The sequence below is a fragment of the Carcharodon carcharias genome, chromosome 16 (assembly GCF_017639515.1).
Source record: "Carcharodon carcharias isolate sCarCar2 chromosome 16, sCarCar2.pri, whole genome shotgun sequence".
Classification (NCBI taxonomy): Eukaryota; Metazoa; Chordata; class Chondrichthyes; order Lamniformes; family Lamnidae; genus Carcharodon; species Carcharodon carcharias.
The window spans coordinates 45250718-45265794 of record NC_054482.1 but is presented as its reverse complement, the minus strand read 5'-3'; the positions used below and the strand labels follow the sequence as shown (position 1 = coordinate 45265794).

At 43.1% G+C, this 15077-nt stretch overlaps 1 protein-coding gene across 4 annotated transcripts in view; it reads right to left on the bottom strand.

The window, feature by feature from the left end:
• Positions 1-15077, bottom strand: part of hmcn1 (hemicentin 1) — a 725933-nt gene that overhangs the window by 413366 nt on the left and 297490 nt on the right. For all 4 annotated transcript variants that reach the window (XR_005945469.1, XM_041207700.1, XM_041207701.1 and 1 more), the window contains exons 14-16: positions 14745-14858; positions 3151-3309; positions 1004-1198 (exon numbers count right to left, since the gene is read on the bottom strand). Coding sequence is in view for 3 of the 4 variants with exons in the window: in XM_041207700.1 (XP_041063634.1) it covers positions 1004-1198; positions 3151-3309; positions 14745-14858 (468 nt within the window). In the remaining variant the exon portion in view is untranslated. The remainder of the gene's footprint in view (positions 1-1003; positions 1199-3150; positions 3310-14744; positions 14859-15077) is intronic.

The window sequence follows — 15077 nt, the reverse complement described above, 5'->3', positions numbered from 1 at the left end:
TAGTAAGTCTTGAGGGTTCATTATATTTAGGCTTAGACCTCCATTGATTCTTATGGAACTTCAACCAAGACTCAAGAATAAGTTTGGTATAAAAGGATGCTTGTAACAGTAAGTGGAGGTTTCTTACAGCTGATAATTCAAGCAAAATCATCAGTACATGTAGAAAATAGATAATCCTATTTGTACGTATGTTGCCTTTCCCCAAAAATTGAGAAGAATTTCACCCTTAAGGCTGAATTTTCCTCCCATCAGTGGGGCAAGTTAATGGGCAGGCACATGCAGGCGCTCTTCCGATCAGCGCCCCCTTTTCACGTGGGTGGGCCAATTAAGGCCCGCCCAGCATGACGTCCACAGGTAAGTGCTATGCACTCCTTGTGCGAGCAGGGTGGATTCCTAAAATCAAGAGTGCGCTCCTAAGCTCATGTGCATGAAAGAGCGTACTCATCTCCCTGAGACTAAGTGTTACCTCAGGGAGATTGGCTCTAAATGTGAAAAAGCTCAAAATAGAAAAATAAAATTTCACTAACATGTCCCCTCATGTGACAATGTCACATGAGTTGGGACATGTTCATAATTTCCAAAAAAACTTTATTAAAATTTTTAAAACCCTACATGAAACCTCATCCTGCCCATGGATGAGGTTTCACGTTTTTTCTAGTTCCTGCCGGGGCTCCTAGCCTGCCCGCCAACATTAAGGTTGGATGGGCAGGTCCACTAATTACTTTAATTGCGCTGTCAGTGGCCTCAATTCGCCATTGACAGGTCGGCGGGCGCGCAGCTGATTTTACTGCACCCCCCCCACCTACCAGAAAATTTAAATCAGGTGCCGTGATGCGGCCCCGTCCCCGCTCGCTGACAGTAAAATCCAGCCCTTAAAGCTTTTTAGAGTAAGTTGTATATCCATTCAGGATTTCACTTATGCATGGTTCTTCAGTTTATAAGGACAGATTTAATAGTGTAGTGAATATTTGGAGATAACATGCAACTGCTTCAAGTGACTTACTATGAAAGAAAAGACTTCCTGTTCTCAACTGAGTCACTGAACTGACTCCTGTGTGTCTTGAGAAGATGGACTCCCCATCCAACCGCCGCCATCTGATTCGTGGTTTGGGGTAGCCCTGAGCCTGGCAAGGTAGAGTCAGGTTTGAACCAATATCTACTGAAATATCCAGAGGGGATTGTGAGAAAACAGGCGATGCTGTGGAAAAACATGAAACAAGTAAACTAGTTAAGCTTTATTAGTGTGGGTTTGTTTACATAGATAACAAAAGAATTAATAGTAAAATTGAAGGGGCATTGTTGTCCTGATAAAAGTATTTTGTCATTAAGAGATTAATGTTTATAATGCTATTGGAATTTAAAAAAAATAATAGTTTAACGGTGTCTGTCTATGTTTGCGTGTATGTGTGTGTGTCTTAATTGGATTAAAGCCAACTAGTCTGGGTGCTTTGATGTATAGAAAGAAGTAGGTTTGAAATGGCAATTAGGTGAACAGTAGGGAAGTTAAAAAGGTTAAGTGTACATTTGCATTTGTTGAATAAAGCATTCAAGAGTGGGAGTAAAATCTTGCACCTAGCTGGGAGACGCCAAGCAATGTGTTTATAATACTAATAAAATTAGTGGGATGAAAGAATATTATTGTTAGGGGATGTAAATTAAAAACCTAGTAATATAATGGAAAAATTACATTCAAAGGAAAAGCTGGATATAAACAGAAAAGAGTTTGTGTGTGCAGAGGCATTTAAGATCTAACCAGCTTGCATGCCTTGAACTGTGTCTGCAAGGAACTTCATTTTGAATTTGAACGGTCAATTGTGCTCTGCCTGGGGTATTTTTAAAATCAATAAGTTTTACTGTTGCCTTAGTGGGGATGTAGCTGAGAGTTGGATTAATTAGGAAATTTTTGTAGTTATTATAGTAGTAATTTTGTAGACATATGTATGTGCTTGCAGTTTTTCTTGTATTAGTAAATGTTTAATTTAGTTTTATAAAAAACCTCTTGAGACTTGATAGTCTTATTATGACTGAATTCTAAGCCTGCATCTCGAATCATACAAATTGCAAAATGGATTATGACAGTTGTTTCGAGTTTCCCTCTGGGATTTAAACAACTCAGCCCTTACCATCATTGTGTCATAATAATTTCATGTGCATTCTTTCTCCACATATGCGGACTAGCCAGAAGAGATAAATGTAACTTTTGTTATGATGATATCACATGTAAGCAATGCAAGAATGCTTATCAATAAAATTGGCATTGTTTCATCTTGTGCTTGTAAGGAAATACTGGTGAATCTCTCTTGGTATTGTTCATGATGAGACAGAAGCGTGACAAATGTTCACAGTTTAGTATAAATACTCAGGATGTGCTAATGAAGACGAATGGTGTATTGGGAAGGATAAGCTTTGGCAAGCCTTATGGTCTTTTCTCATTCTTGTATCTCCTTTTGCACCTAGTAGCTCCACTGTGGCTTTGTTCATTAGCAGGTTAAGAGATCTGGAGTCCAGTTTTGACTTTTAGCTGCTAACCTGGCTTGCTGCTATAATGTTAACTACACAAGTTCTGGCATAACCAGGGTATGCCCCAATTCAGCATAGCCAATTCCAGCATAACTAGGGTCCACCCCAACTTGGAAATCAGCCGTTCTGCCCTCTAGAAATTTTAAAGCCTCAATTTTGAAATGGTGAATGTAAACATGCTCATTTTTCTTCATTCAATCAAATGTTAATCTGTTAACAGCAACATTTACAGCACATTTTTTCATGTAAATGCTCTAGATATCCTTAATCCTAACATACAATTTAACTTGTAAAACTGTGGTAGTTGTAAAATCTAATTTACTTTCAGAGTTGCTTTCTTCCAGAAGTTAAGTTGTGATTTTTTTTACATTAGACAATATTTTCAAAAACATTTATTTCTTCATTGCTTACATAAAAATTGCGCATATTACTTTGAATATCGTAGGAGTCCTTTGCAAGCAGCTATGAGAAACTGGTTCTTGGGTGGAAACAATAGCTGTCAGGAAATAACCTTTGAAAATTTAATCAGTACAGGTGAAAGTAGAATGAGGAAGAAAACAAAGTTACAAGCTGTTTGGCAGCAACAAAACCTCAATTAAAGTAAATAATGAATTTGTTATAGGAACCTACAACCAACATCCAATGTGACCTGACCAGATGCTCTTCCTGCATCATTTATGGCCACACAGGTATAGTCTCCTGCATCCAGATCCTGGGTTCCCTGAATCTTCAGAATACCTTGATGAGTATCAATGCTCAGAAAATTGGAAGGACTCAGCTCAAGGTCACCTAAAGTCATAGAAAATGCATGTCAAAAAAACAGAAACAAGTAAATATATAACAGGCAGAGAAATATCACCCACTATTTTCAACCTTTTACACAATTGTATCATTAGCATTTTGCATGTCCTTACCTGGACAACAGTAAGGAGCTTCTTATCTCAAAGAGCAATTAAAATCAATTTGTTGTATAGTTCCCCACTAGTTAAACAACACTGGGAGTTAATGGTGAGTCAGCAGCATGCTGGTCCATCCTTGCAGTAAGCTCAAACTGCAGGAATCTAGCACTAGCATTTGTTGGATCTCCATGGACAGATGAATGCAACATTTGGGCAATAAAAGTTAGGCCAACATTTGCCTGCTTTCCTCTAGCTGGCAACCAGATCTGAAAAGACTGCCATTGTTTAGAGCAGATACATAATTGTCACATTTTTCACAAGAACATTCATAAAATAATTTTCAAAAATGCTTATAAATCATAATGAAAATCCCCAAATTTATGAAAAATAGTCTTAGATAATTGCAGCAAATGACTGCTTTGCAAAGCAAAAAATCTTAATCACAGGGAATGTGATGTTAAGCTAATGAAATGGTTATGTACTTTTGATGGGCTACTGACAGGAACCAGTAATGTAATGTTGCAGAGAGGGGTCGAAAAGAGGCTGCTGAGTGTGTTTTCCAATCAAGCAGTTCCTGGGTAGTTTTATTGGACATAAAAGATGCTTATACAGAGGCAACCACATGGTGCAGTGCAACAGTGCACAAAAACATTAACCTAATGCATCATGATGGGTTGGAGGCAAGTTCAGACCCAGTTTTCAACACAATGGGAATCAATGAATTCGAAGTCAAGGGAACAACAGTGACTGAGGGATAGTTAGTAGATCAATCATTAACCCCTGGCTGTTCCTAATGGCTGGTTGCTAAAATTATAGCAGAAATTCACCTGTCTGCCCACTCATCTGGAGATAATTCTGGAGGTCAGTAGGACATAAAAAGGGGCAGTACTTAAAAGTGGGGTAGGAGGAGAGGTACAAGTTAAAAGGTTTAAATAAAGATATTGTTCTGAAATTGCTCCCACCCATAGGGCTGAATTTTCCCCCCAGTGGGGGGGGCGGGGGGGCGGAGTTGAATGGCAGGCGCATTCAGGCGCGTTTCCGATCAGCGCCCCCGATCGAGGTGCGGCGCCATTTTACGTGGGCGGGCTAATTAAGGCCCGCCCAGTGTGCCGTCCACACAGAAGTGCTGTGCGCTCCCTGTGCGAGCAGGGGGGGATTCCCAAAATCGAAAATGCGCTCATTCACTCATGCGCATGAAAGAGCGCACTCATCTCCCTGAGGCTAAGTACAGCCTCAGAGTGATCGGCTGTACATGTAAAAAAGATGAAAAATAGAAAAATAAAATTTTCCTTACATGTCCCCTCATGTGACAATATCACATGAGTTGGGACATGTCCATAATTTTTACAAAATCTTTATTAAAATTTTTAAAAACCTATATGAAACCTCATCCCTCCCGTGGATGAGGTTTCATGTTTTTTCTAGTTCCCGCCGGGGCTCCTGGCCTGCCCGCCAACCTTAAGGTTGGACAGGCAGGTCCTTTTAATTACTTAATTGATCCTGTCAATGGCCTCAATTGGCCATTGATAGGTTGGCGGGCATGCTACTGATTTTGCTGCGCTCCCGCCTTGCTGAAAATTTAAATTGCGTGTGGTGACGTCAGGAGTTCCCCCTGACATCACTGCGGGTCATTTTACGCGTCGGCGAGCGGTCCCCGCCCCCGCTCGCCAACTTGTAAAATTCTGCCCATAATATCTTTGTTCTAACAAAAAGAGATGTCCTTGCGCGTTCCATCCACCATTTTTGTTGTGACTGACAAATTTTGTTACAATTTCCGCACTGGAATAGTTTGGCTGCATTTGTAATATTTCTTACTATTCTTGTGTCTCTGTTCATTCAGCTAATGGCAGTGACAAGTCTTATGATATAGTATCACACAGGAGGTTGGTCCAAAAGGTAGAAAAACATAGAACAGGTTGGCAGTTATTTAAGTGTTATTGGCAATTGACTACATTAAAGGAGCTATGTCACTGTGGCAGTAAGCTGCTTGCAGAGTCCTCCAGGGATCATTGCTGGAAATTTTGTTGTATGACATCTTGTGTATGTTTTATTTTGCTTTGGGAACAGAATTTTGTTGATGATACCAAGGTACGGAGGATTTGTAAACAATGAAGAGAAGGCTCATCATGTACTGAAAAACAGCAAATGGAACTGATTTAAGGATATCAGTGTATAAATCATTGACGTTAATCATGCAATGTGCAGCAGCAGTATAGCGCAGCAAAAAGGGAGTAGGTTGCACAGCACATGAAATAGAATGCAAGTTAGAAATTATGATCCTGGTTTCACAGAGGACATTGGTCCATCCCCATTTGCAATATAATGTGCAGTCTGGTCACCATGGCACCGGAAACAGCGCATCTGATATCAGGCATGAGAAAGCTGAGCTACAAGAGGAGAACACAAAAGCCAAGTCTGTTAACACCAAAGACTAAAGTTTGTACTGACATATTCAACATCCATAAGGACAATCACTGAGGCAACTTACTACCATGGTTGGCAGAACACCAACAAGGGAGGGAGGGGCATAGACTGAAAGCTCAGAAGAAGGAAGGCGAGTGGATGGAGCAGATATAATGTTAAAGGTGAGTTGAATAGGTATTTGATGAAAAAAATCAATCAAGGGACATTGCTGAAGAATGAAATATTTTGATTTTAAACTCTGGCAGCAATCGATAGACCAGAATGATCTGCTCCAGTCCTGTGCATTCCTAAGTTCCTATGTAACAAACTCCCAAAGTAGCACATAAAATCCAAACTCCAATGATGAAATAAAACATAGTTTGAGCCTTTCATCAGCATTGCATCTCTACAACTCAGAAGATTCAAACCTGTTACCATAAACATGCTGTTTTCTCTTTTACTCCATTCAAGCTTTAAAGTTGATATGCAACCAGGTCATGTTTCAAAAAACACAAGAGTTTCCATCATTAGTTTTTAAGTATGCCCTAAGCATCTGTTTTCTGTAGTTTTTCCTACTAACCTCCCATCTTGGCATAACACAGACACTTTACCCGCTTTGTACTCATAAATCCAGCTGAGAAAAGATTTATTTTCTCAAATTCAGACTGGTGGAAACTTTCAGATAGAAGTGCCGGCAAGACTGTAAGCATGTTGATTGTACAGTCCACTTTGTGATTAGTCGAGAACCCGTGTGTCAATAACACAAACTCCACAAATTTTGTGCAACCAGTTCCAAATTTGTTGAATGGTCACTCAATGAAAATTTAACCATCAACATGATCCCTTTTAAAAAATAGCTCATTCTCATGCAAGTGTAACAGATCTTATTACACCTGGTAAAGGAAGATCAACCTAAAACCTTAACTCTGTTTCTTGCCACAGATGCCTCCTGGCCTGCAGAGTAGTTGTGGCTGGATTTTCAAAGCAGGGTGAGGAACCTGACAACCAGATAAATTCCAGGTCCTGACACTTCCGTAACGTTTTAAAATATAAATGCCCTAATTGGGCAAGAGTTGAGCTCAGTGCTTAATTAGTGGCACCGAGCACCTCCAGAAGGCAGGAGTTGCCTGTCTGGCTCCAGTGGCTATGGCAAAGGCAGCCATGTTGTAGGCTGCTGCAGCCTTGCCAAGGAGGGAGCTCATGAAAGCCAGGAGGATAAAGTCGATGCAAGGTGGCCATGGGTGTCAAGTTAAGGGATAGCGCAAATTTCACTAAAAAGATAGAAATGAACTTCTTCCCCCCCTTCCCCGCAGCCTCCTACCCCCGCCCCCACCCCCGCCCCAGCAATGCTGACAGCTGTGCATTAATGTGTACCAGACTGCTTGGCTTTGTCCAGAAAAATGATTGAAGATTCCATTCTGTTTCAGACAGGCCCCTTAACAAGCTTGTTAAGCAGTTTCAGGGGCCGTTGATTGGTGACACTTCTGGTTTCCCGTTCTCACTTATCTGCAGATCTTTTGAAAATTGCAAACTATCCTAGAGGTGGTGATCCAGTGCCACCCTCCGAGAACGTGATTTTCAAATCCTGCCTGCACCGGCAATTGAAAACCTAGCCCATGGTTTGCTCAATTATTTGAACAAATAATTATATTTTCATATTATACTGAATAATAAATTTATGTCAGTGAAAAAGTCTCTGGAAATACCAGTACATTTTCTTCCAATTTTGTTTAACTAAGCTGATTATGAAGCTAATGAATGGTTCAAGTAGTTGACTACACCCTGAAGACAGAATATGATGTCTTGCAATTCCCTTTCATTTCAGAATGAAGAGTCAAATTTATTCCATTCTCATCAAAATGCTATATCTATGTAGGTGTCAATGCATTTTGAGTCTTGTGGGGAATTCACAAAATAGTACAGCATTGAAGGAGGCTAATCAGCCCATTAAGTCTGCACAAGCTCTTTCAAAGACCAATCCAATTAGTCATTCCCCTCTCTTTCTCCATATCCCTGCAGTGTTTTCTTCCTTTAAGTATTTATCCAATTCCTGTTTGAAAACTACTATTGAATCTGTATCAAACAGCCTGTCAGGAAATGCATTCCAAATCCTCATCACTCGTTGCATAAAGCAGCTTTTCATCTTGTTGCTTCTAGTTCTTTACCAATTGTCTTAAATATGTGCTCTCTGATTATCAACCATTCAGCCACTGGAAACAATTTACCTTTAATTACACTACTAAACACTTCATGATTTTAAACACTTCTACCAAATCTCCTCTTAACCTTCTCTGCTCTAAGCAGAACAATCCCTCCTTCTCTAGTCTATCATAAGTGTAGTTTTCAATTTAACTGGACAAACACAATTCATACTCCCCAGGTTATATCATCTGCATTAATCCCAGGTTATATCATCTGCATTAATTCCATCAACAACAGCTGTTGCATCTATCATCCAGGGCATGTGACCCTTCCCACCAAGGGGACTGTGGGCAGGTAGCAAACATACATACAGTGCAAAATTGGAAACCATTAGCTTCTCATACAAGTCTGCTTCAAGAAACAAAAACACAAAATACTAGAAATGCTCAGAATGGTCAGGCAGAGACAGAGAGAGAGCAAGAAACAACATAAGTGTTTTAGGTCAATGAACTTTCACCAGCACTGGAAAATGTTAGAAATGAAACTAGTTTTAAACAAGTACAGAGGCAAGGAAAGATGGGGAAGAGGGGAAAGAACAGAAGATAGGGTATGTGATAGAGTGAAGGAGTGAATAAATGATAAAAGAGATCATGATGCAAGGCAAAAGGAGGGCCAGGTCATCAGACAAGTAAAGAAACAAATGATGGTTCTTGTGGAGGTGTGAATGGGAACAGGAGAATCATTACCAGAAGCTGCTGACTTAGAAAATGGGGGCAGTGGTCATGATATGAAATTATTGAAATTGATGTTGATTCTGCAAGATGGTAAATGAAAGATGACGTGACGTCCTTCAAACTTATGTTGAGCTTCACAGGAGGCTGAGAACAGACAGTTCAGAGTGAGGGTGAGGCAGAGAATTCAAATGGACAGCAACCAGAAGCTCAGGGTCATGCTTGCGGACTGAGTGAAAGTGTTCAGCAAAGTGATCATTCATTCTGTGTTGGATCACCCGAATGTAGAAGAGACAGCATTTTGGGCAGCCGATATGGTACAAATAAATTGAGACTACAAGTAAACCATTGTTTCACCTAGATAGTATGTTTGGGCCCTGGCGGAGGAAAAGACAGGAGGTGAAAGGGCAGGTGTTGCAGGTATGGGGAGGTACTGCAGGAAGGGAAGGAGGTGGTGGCCATGATTGAAGGATGGTCCAGGGTGTCACAGACAGAACACTCCCTTCAGAAGGTTGAAAGGGGTTAAGGTTAGTGAAGACATGCTGGGTGGTGACATCACGCTGGAGGTGATAGAAATGGTGAAAGTTCATCCATTGAATGTAGAGTATGGTGGGGTGGAAGGTAAGGACAAGTGGATTTCTATCATGGTTCTGCGAAGAAGTGAAAGATTGAGGACAGAAGTGGGGAGAATGAGATGAACATGTTCAAGGGCCTTGTCAACCACAGCCATGGTGTAAAGGGGCTATTTGCAGGTTTCGAGTGCCTGCAGCAACCAAGTAAAGCTGCTGATGAGGAAAGCAAGTTTAGGGGGAAAAAGTCACCAACTTCAGGAATTTAATCAGGCATCCTGTGGTGCGTGCACATGTCTAAAGAGCCTTTTTAAACTTGACATCCAATCCTACCACGAAAGCTACATTGGGCAGGATCACGTGAATTTTCTGGTGTGCAGCATTGCTATGTTGGTGGGCTGAAAATACAATGGCCTGGATTTTTGCTCCTGAGTAGGGCACAGTTGATAAATCACCTGGATTGCCGCACCCACCTTGGCGAAAAGTGCCCTAAATGGTGGGATCCTTGCTCTGGGGGCTGGGTGCAGGATAGAGTTGGGACCACCATCCCTAGCCGCAGATCATAGGCAGCCACAGGGTGTGTTGTGCATGCTGTTCAAAAGGCCTACCTCAGTTTTCTGGGACTTTGTTCCAGTTGTTAAAGATTAGGTCCTCTAGGTCTCATCCCTTCACCCAATCTGCATGCCTATACATGCCAATTCATGTCAAATCATTGACTCCCAGCCCATCCTCATGGCCCCTTATAGCTCCTATACCAACTTAATGCCAACTCATGCCAACATATAAACCTCCATGGCTCCTACCCAACTTAGTGCCAACTCATGCCAACCCATGCTCCACCACACATACCCATGGTCCCTTATAGCCCATATGCTCACAGTGTAACTCATACCAACCTATGTCCCTCACCCACTACTCTTTGCCCTTACACCCTTCATGCTAACTAACCCAGCATCCACCATCATCAGACCTCATGCTGGAAAGAAATAAAGTTTTAAATATCTATTACAGACTTGACTATATAAAAAACTCTCATTAATGAAAGCCCATTCAATACATTTAAACAACCTAATCCTTAATAAAAACAAACATTTGTATTCATAACCCCACATCAAAGACTGCTAATTTTTTGATAACCTCTTAGAGCTGTCATTCAAACTGTGAACATACATCCCCTTACTGTGATAAAGATAGTCTGTGGAAGCAGTCAATCGGTAAATAATGCTACAAGGATAGCACTAAGGTTTATGTCAACAAACAGTTATTGAAACGCAATCACCCATTGTTTTCAAACACACAGGCCCAAACAGGATGTTTTGTTCCAATTTCTAAAGGATAAGCTATTTAAGTAACTTAACTGCTTGACAGTTCCACAGATCTTGGGTGGAATCATCCCAGATTTGCACTAAGTGAGGTAGTGGGCAGGTAAAATAACATTTCACCCGCCAGCCGCAATGGTGGCTTTTCATGCCATATCATCCCAAACTCGCCACATTAGTTATGCATTCCTGGGAAACATGCTGCTTCCATGGTTGGCAGGCTCTCATTTGGCCACCATGCTATTGCCTCACTGCTTTAGCACACCAGGCGCCATATTTAAAGACTAGCCGCGCACACACCTCTCAGTGCTTTCAGCCCACAACTGCTGCAAAGAAAGTCAAAAAGACTGCAGACCCCAGGTTCAATGGCACATCCCTCAAGCAGCGGAGGCTCACTGTGATATCCTCTACCCCTGCTCTGACTGCAAGATGGGCAGCAACCTCACTAATCTGGTTTGAGAGGCGGTGGCAGCAGTGGTCAGCGCCAACACCCTGCAAAAGAGGACAGCCACCCAGTGCTGCAAGAAGATGAATGATCTCCTCTATTCTGCCAGGGTAAGTCACTCTTCTCATGACTCTCAACTCTCACGTTCAGAAACCCACCACGCATGGCCCATGGCCCACATTCCCTGCTGGTTCAAGGGACATCACCATTCACTCTCTCACACAGACCTTCGTTGTCCTCATCCCGTCCATGGGGCCACTCACCACCCACACATGCCAGGCATACTTATTATCTGGCCTGGCAGGTGTCCTGCTTACACTCTCTCCATCTCTATTCATGCAGGACAAGCTGGCACACAACAAGAGGGAGAGGTCGCAGACCGGTGGCGGAATGCCTGAAATCAAGGTCCTCACGGACTTTGGAAATAGAGCCATCCAGCTGGCTGGCAAGGATCTGGACCATTCCTGTGCTGACGGTGAAGTCAGCGGTGCTCTACCAAGTGAGGATCCAGCAGTGCAACATCCATCAAACAACCATGCTGTGAGCGATGTGTCCTGTTTCACAGGTCATTGCCATGCATTAATTATCTCCCCTTCTTCCGCAGGCACATCTGGGAAACAGCTGATGGAGTTCGCGATCCAGGGCCTCCAATCAAGCCCCAAAGGAGCCTCTGAAAAGGAATCTGGAGGCCCCCTCCTCGAAGTGCCATCACAACACTCACCCATACCTTACACCAGAGCAGAGACACACACCTCACTGGGACCTGCTTTTACAGTAGCCTTGGGATCACAATCTGGTGAGCACATCGCACCGTTTGATCCGCAGCAGGTGGAGGCAGGGACTTCCCAGGTGTCCAGCGCTCAGAGGACTGCTGGAGGCTAGAAATTTGCAGAGTCTAAGTCAGATAATGAGCCTCTGGACTCGATCATGTCACAGTTACCGGAGCTGCAAAGGCAAGCTCGGGAACATCGGGAAGGGATGTCTGCTGCACTCCTCAGGTTAAAAGGCATGATGGAGTAGTCCGTCTGCCTTGAGGCTGAAGCGATAGCACTGGTATGTCATCGTACCGAGAACAACACTGGTAGAATGGCGGCCTCCATGGAGACCTTGGTTCAGGATGTTGCTCCTGCACTACTGCGCGGACTGAACTCCATAGCTGACTCCATAGTTGGCCTCCAACACTATGCACGCGAGAGGGGTGCGGGAAAGTTCGATCTCACTCCAGCTACCCCTTTTCCTCAAAGAATCAGCCAGGGGCCGTCAGGCACTCTCAGGAAGGAGGATCAGCAGGTAGTCTGAAGGCCCCTTAATGCATCCTGGAAAGTGCTGGCACCACTTGGATGGCCAGAGATTAGTATCCTGCTTGGCAGTGTGAAGACCCACTTACCTCCACCCCACTCCACCTGACCGATTGGCTTCGGCTTTGCCCACTGGACTGCATGCTGTGCTCTCAGCTCAGGCACGGTATTCTCCTAACATGCACTGCAAGGCTGCACTGTTAGCTTGAACCATGGGGGAGACTGGTCTGAACCGTGATGGTGACATTGCAAGGGGCTGTGAGCACCTCCATCAGTGACTGCTCCATGGCCAGCTTTAGCGAGGAGACTGCACAATGTGTCCAGTCATCCAATTATTCTGCAGTCCACTAAAATGCTCATTAGTTTGCAGCCTGTGCCCAAGGGGTGAAAAGCTCTCAAGCACTTGGTGGCACTTTGATGCCTCTGTGTTGCTTGAGTGGGCAGAGAAGCTAGATGCCCGACACCATCAATGTGACTGCACCTGAACTGTCTCAGCTGGTCACTTTATACAAGGTTTCCCTGATGTGTGGCCACTTCCCCCATTCACCGCCCAACCCTGCATGTTTTTGTGCACTATCTACAACCGCAGGGCAGACCCCCCACCACCACACCTCCCTCCCACCCCCAAGGCACCTCAACCGCCAGGCAACCCTCCTCCCCCAATGTGCCTCAATGACAAGGCAGCCCTTGCCCCTCCCCCCCCCAACCAATGCGCCTCAACCTTGAAGTTCAACAGGTGACCCGGGTGAACGCTCCACAACATTACAGCGTACTCACCTCTGAGTTACCCTCAAAATGCAGCCCGCAAAGTGCACATCTTTTATATGGTGTTGTGAAACACATCGGCGTGATTGTGGACAGGTGATCCAGCAAGGGGGGATAAGTCTGGCGGGCTAGCTTTATAATAATATGCGGATATATTACAAGGAGGTTCCTGACGTCCAATGGCGGGAAATCTGACCAGCCATCAGCGGGCGGAGTGGACGATCACAAACTGGTTTCACAATGTCGTGAAACCGAATTTTGGCCTTCTTGCCATATTGTCCACTCCTGCCACCGAACACGCCCAACACCAGCAGGCACAGAAAATCTCAGCCCTTATTTGCCCTTCACAAGATTTATATCTACTCTAAAAATTTGTAATTCACACACTGCAGGATAAGGCTCTTGCTCCAGCGAAAATGGGGTCTATGGTCCTGCTGAGTTCAGGTTTCCCCCATGATTTCCCACCCCCATTCCCCAACCTATAAAAAGAGGATCTGTCAGAAATTGGGGTGCGACTTCCAGAACTGGATTCCTAGCGCCATTTTGGATACACGGCAGAGTCTGCACAACCCTGCGAAGATTTAGGCCAATGTTTGATTGCATTTTGAATATGTTGATTCATATCTGAGTTGAGAATCCAAGAAGTGTCAGCAATCAAAAGGGTGCTAGTGAAATAGCCCCCAATCAATTTCTTATTACAAATCTGTTTGAAATCGTGCAGGAATATAACAGTTAACCTTGTCGTCAAAAGCCAAAAAATATAATTCCCACATTGTGATGGAGTAATTGTAGGAACAGTGGAATACATTTTTTTATGTTGCGCACATGACTTCATCCTTGTCCTTGAACTCACTGATAGTCACATTGTCCTGTACTGGTGTTGCAAGCAAAATTTAAAAATGCAAAGTAAGTTCAGTATTTATTCAGTTAAACTAATAGCTGAGCAGACTGAATGGTATTAGATGAAGCAAAGGGGAGCCGATCTCAGTTAATCGCTTTCAGTTTAGTGAATACTTTTGGGAGGTCGCAGTTGGGCCAGCAGAAAATCAGCACATGGAAATGAAGAGTGGAAGAAAAGAACATTGTGCAATTTGTACCAGGTTCAGCACACTTTAAGGTAGGAATCCTGTTGGTATACTGCTAAAATAGTTGATGACAGACTTGTGGCAGTATAGGTGGATGAGTTGATGAAACAACGCCCTGCCAGGGCTCCAGGATGAGTGAGTAGAAATGGGAAGAGGAAGATTATTTTACTGAGTAAAATCAACTAAATTGCAAGCTTTAAAATATACTCTGCTAACCATGTGCATCTGTGTATGCAAGGACTGTTCTTTATAACAACAACTGATCCAACAGACTGATATTGCACAGGGCCTTTGATTTAGTGCCATAAGTGTCCATCAAATTAAATCAAAAGCATGAAGAACAAGTCTGAAGTAAAGTACACATCACTGAAAGTACTTGAAGATCTTCTAAATTCCCAAAGCTCTCATTTACAGATGGATAAACAATTACCACATGCTATTTCCTGACTTATAATGACATTTGTACCAGCAGTGCAAGCAGCTCTCAAGTACGCACTTCCATCTAGTTTCTCTGAAGTGCAGAATTCCATAGGAAATTCAATCCAGCTAATCCAGCTGTTTCTCTCACCTTTGAACCATTTGACCTCTGGCTCTGGAACACCAGTGGTTTTGCATTCCAGAACTGAAGTGTCACCGAGGCCAATGAGGATTTCCTTTCGGACAACAGTGACCTTTGGAGCCTCTGAGGAGAAGAAAAATGACAAATTACAACGCCTACATGAACATCTTTCAGAATATAAAATGAAAATCATGCCTTTTTCCCCCAGCGTCAAATTGTTTATGCTGCATAAATCTGTACTCATTCTTGACTTGAACAAAACAGCACAAGTACAAGACCATTGCATAATTTCATTGCCATTCCTGTCCCCTGGCATTCCATAAGCTATTTTAATTGAATCTC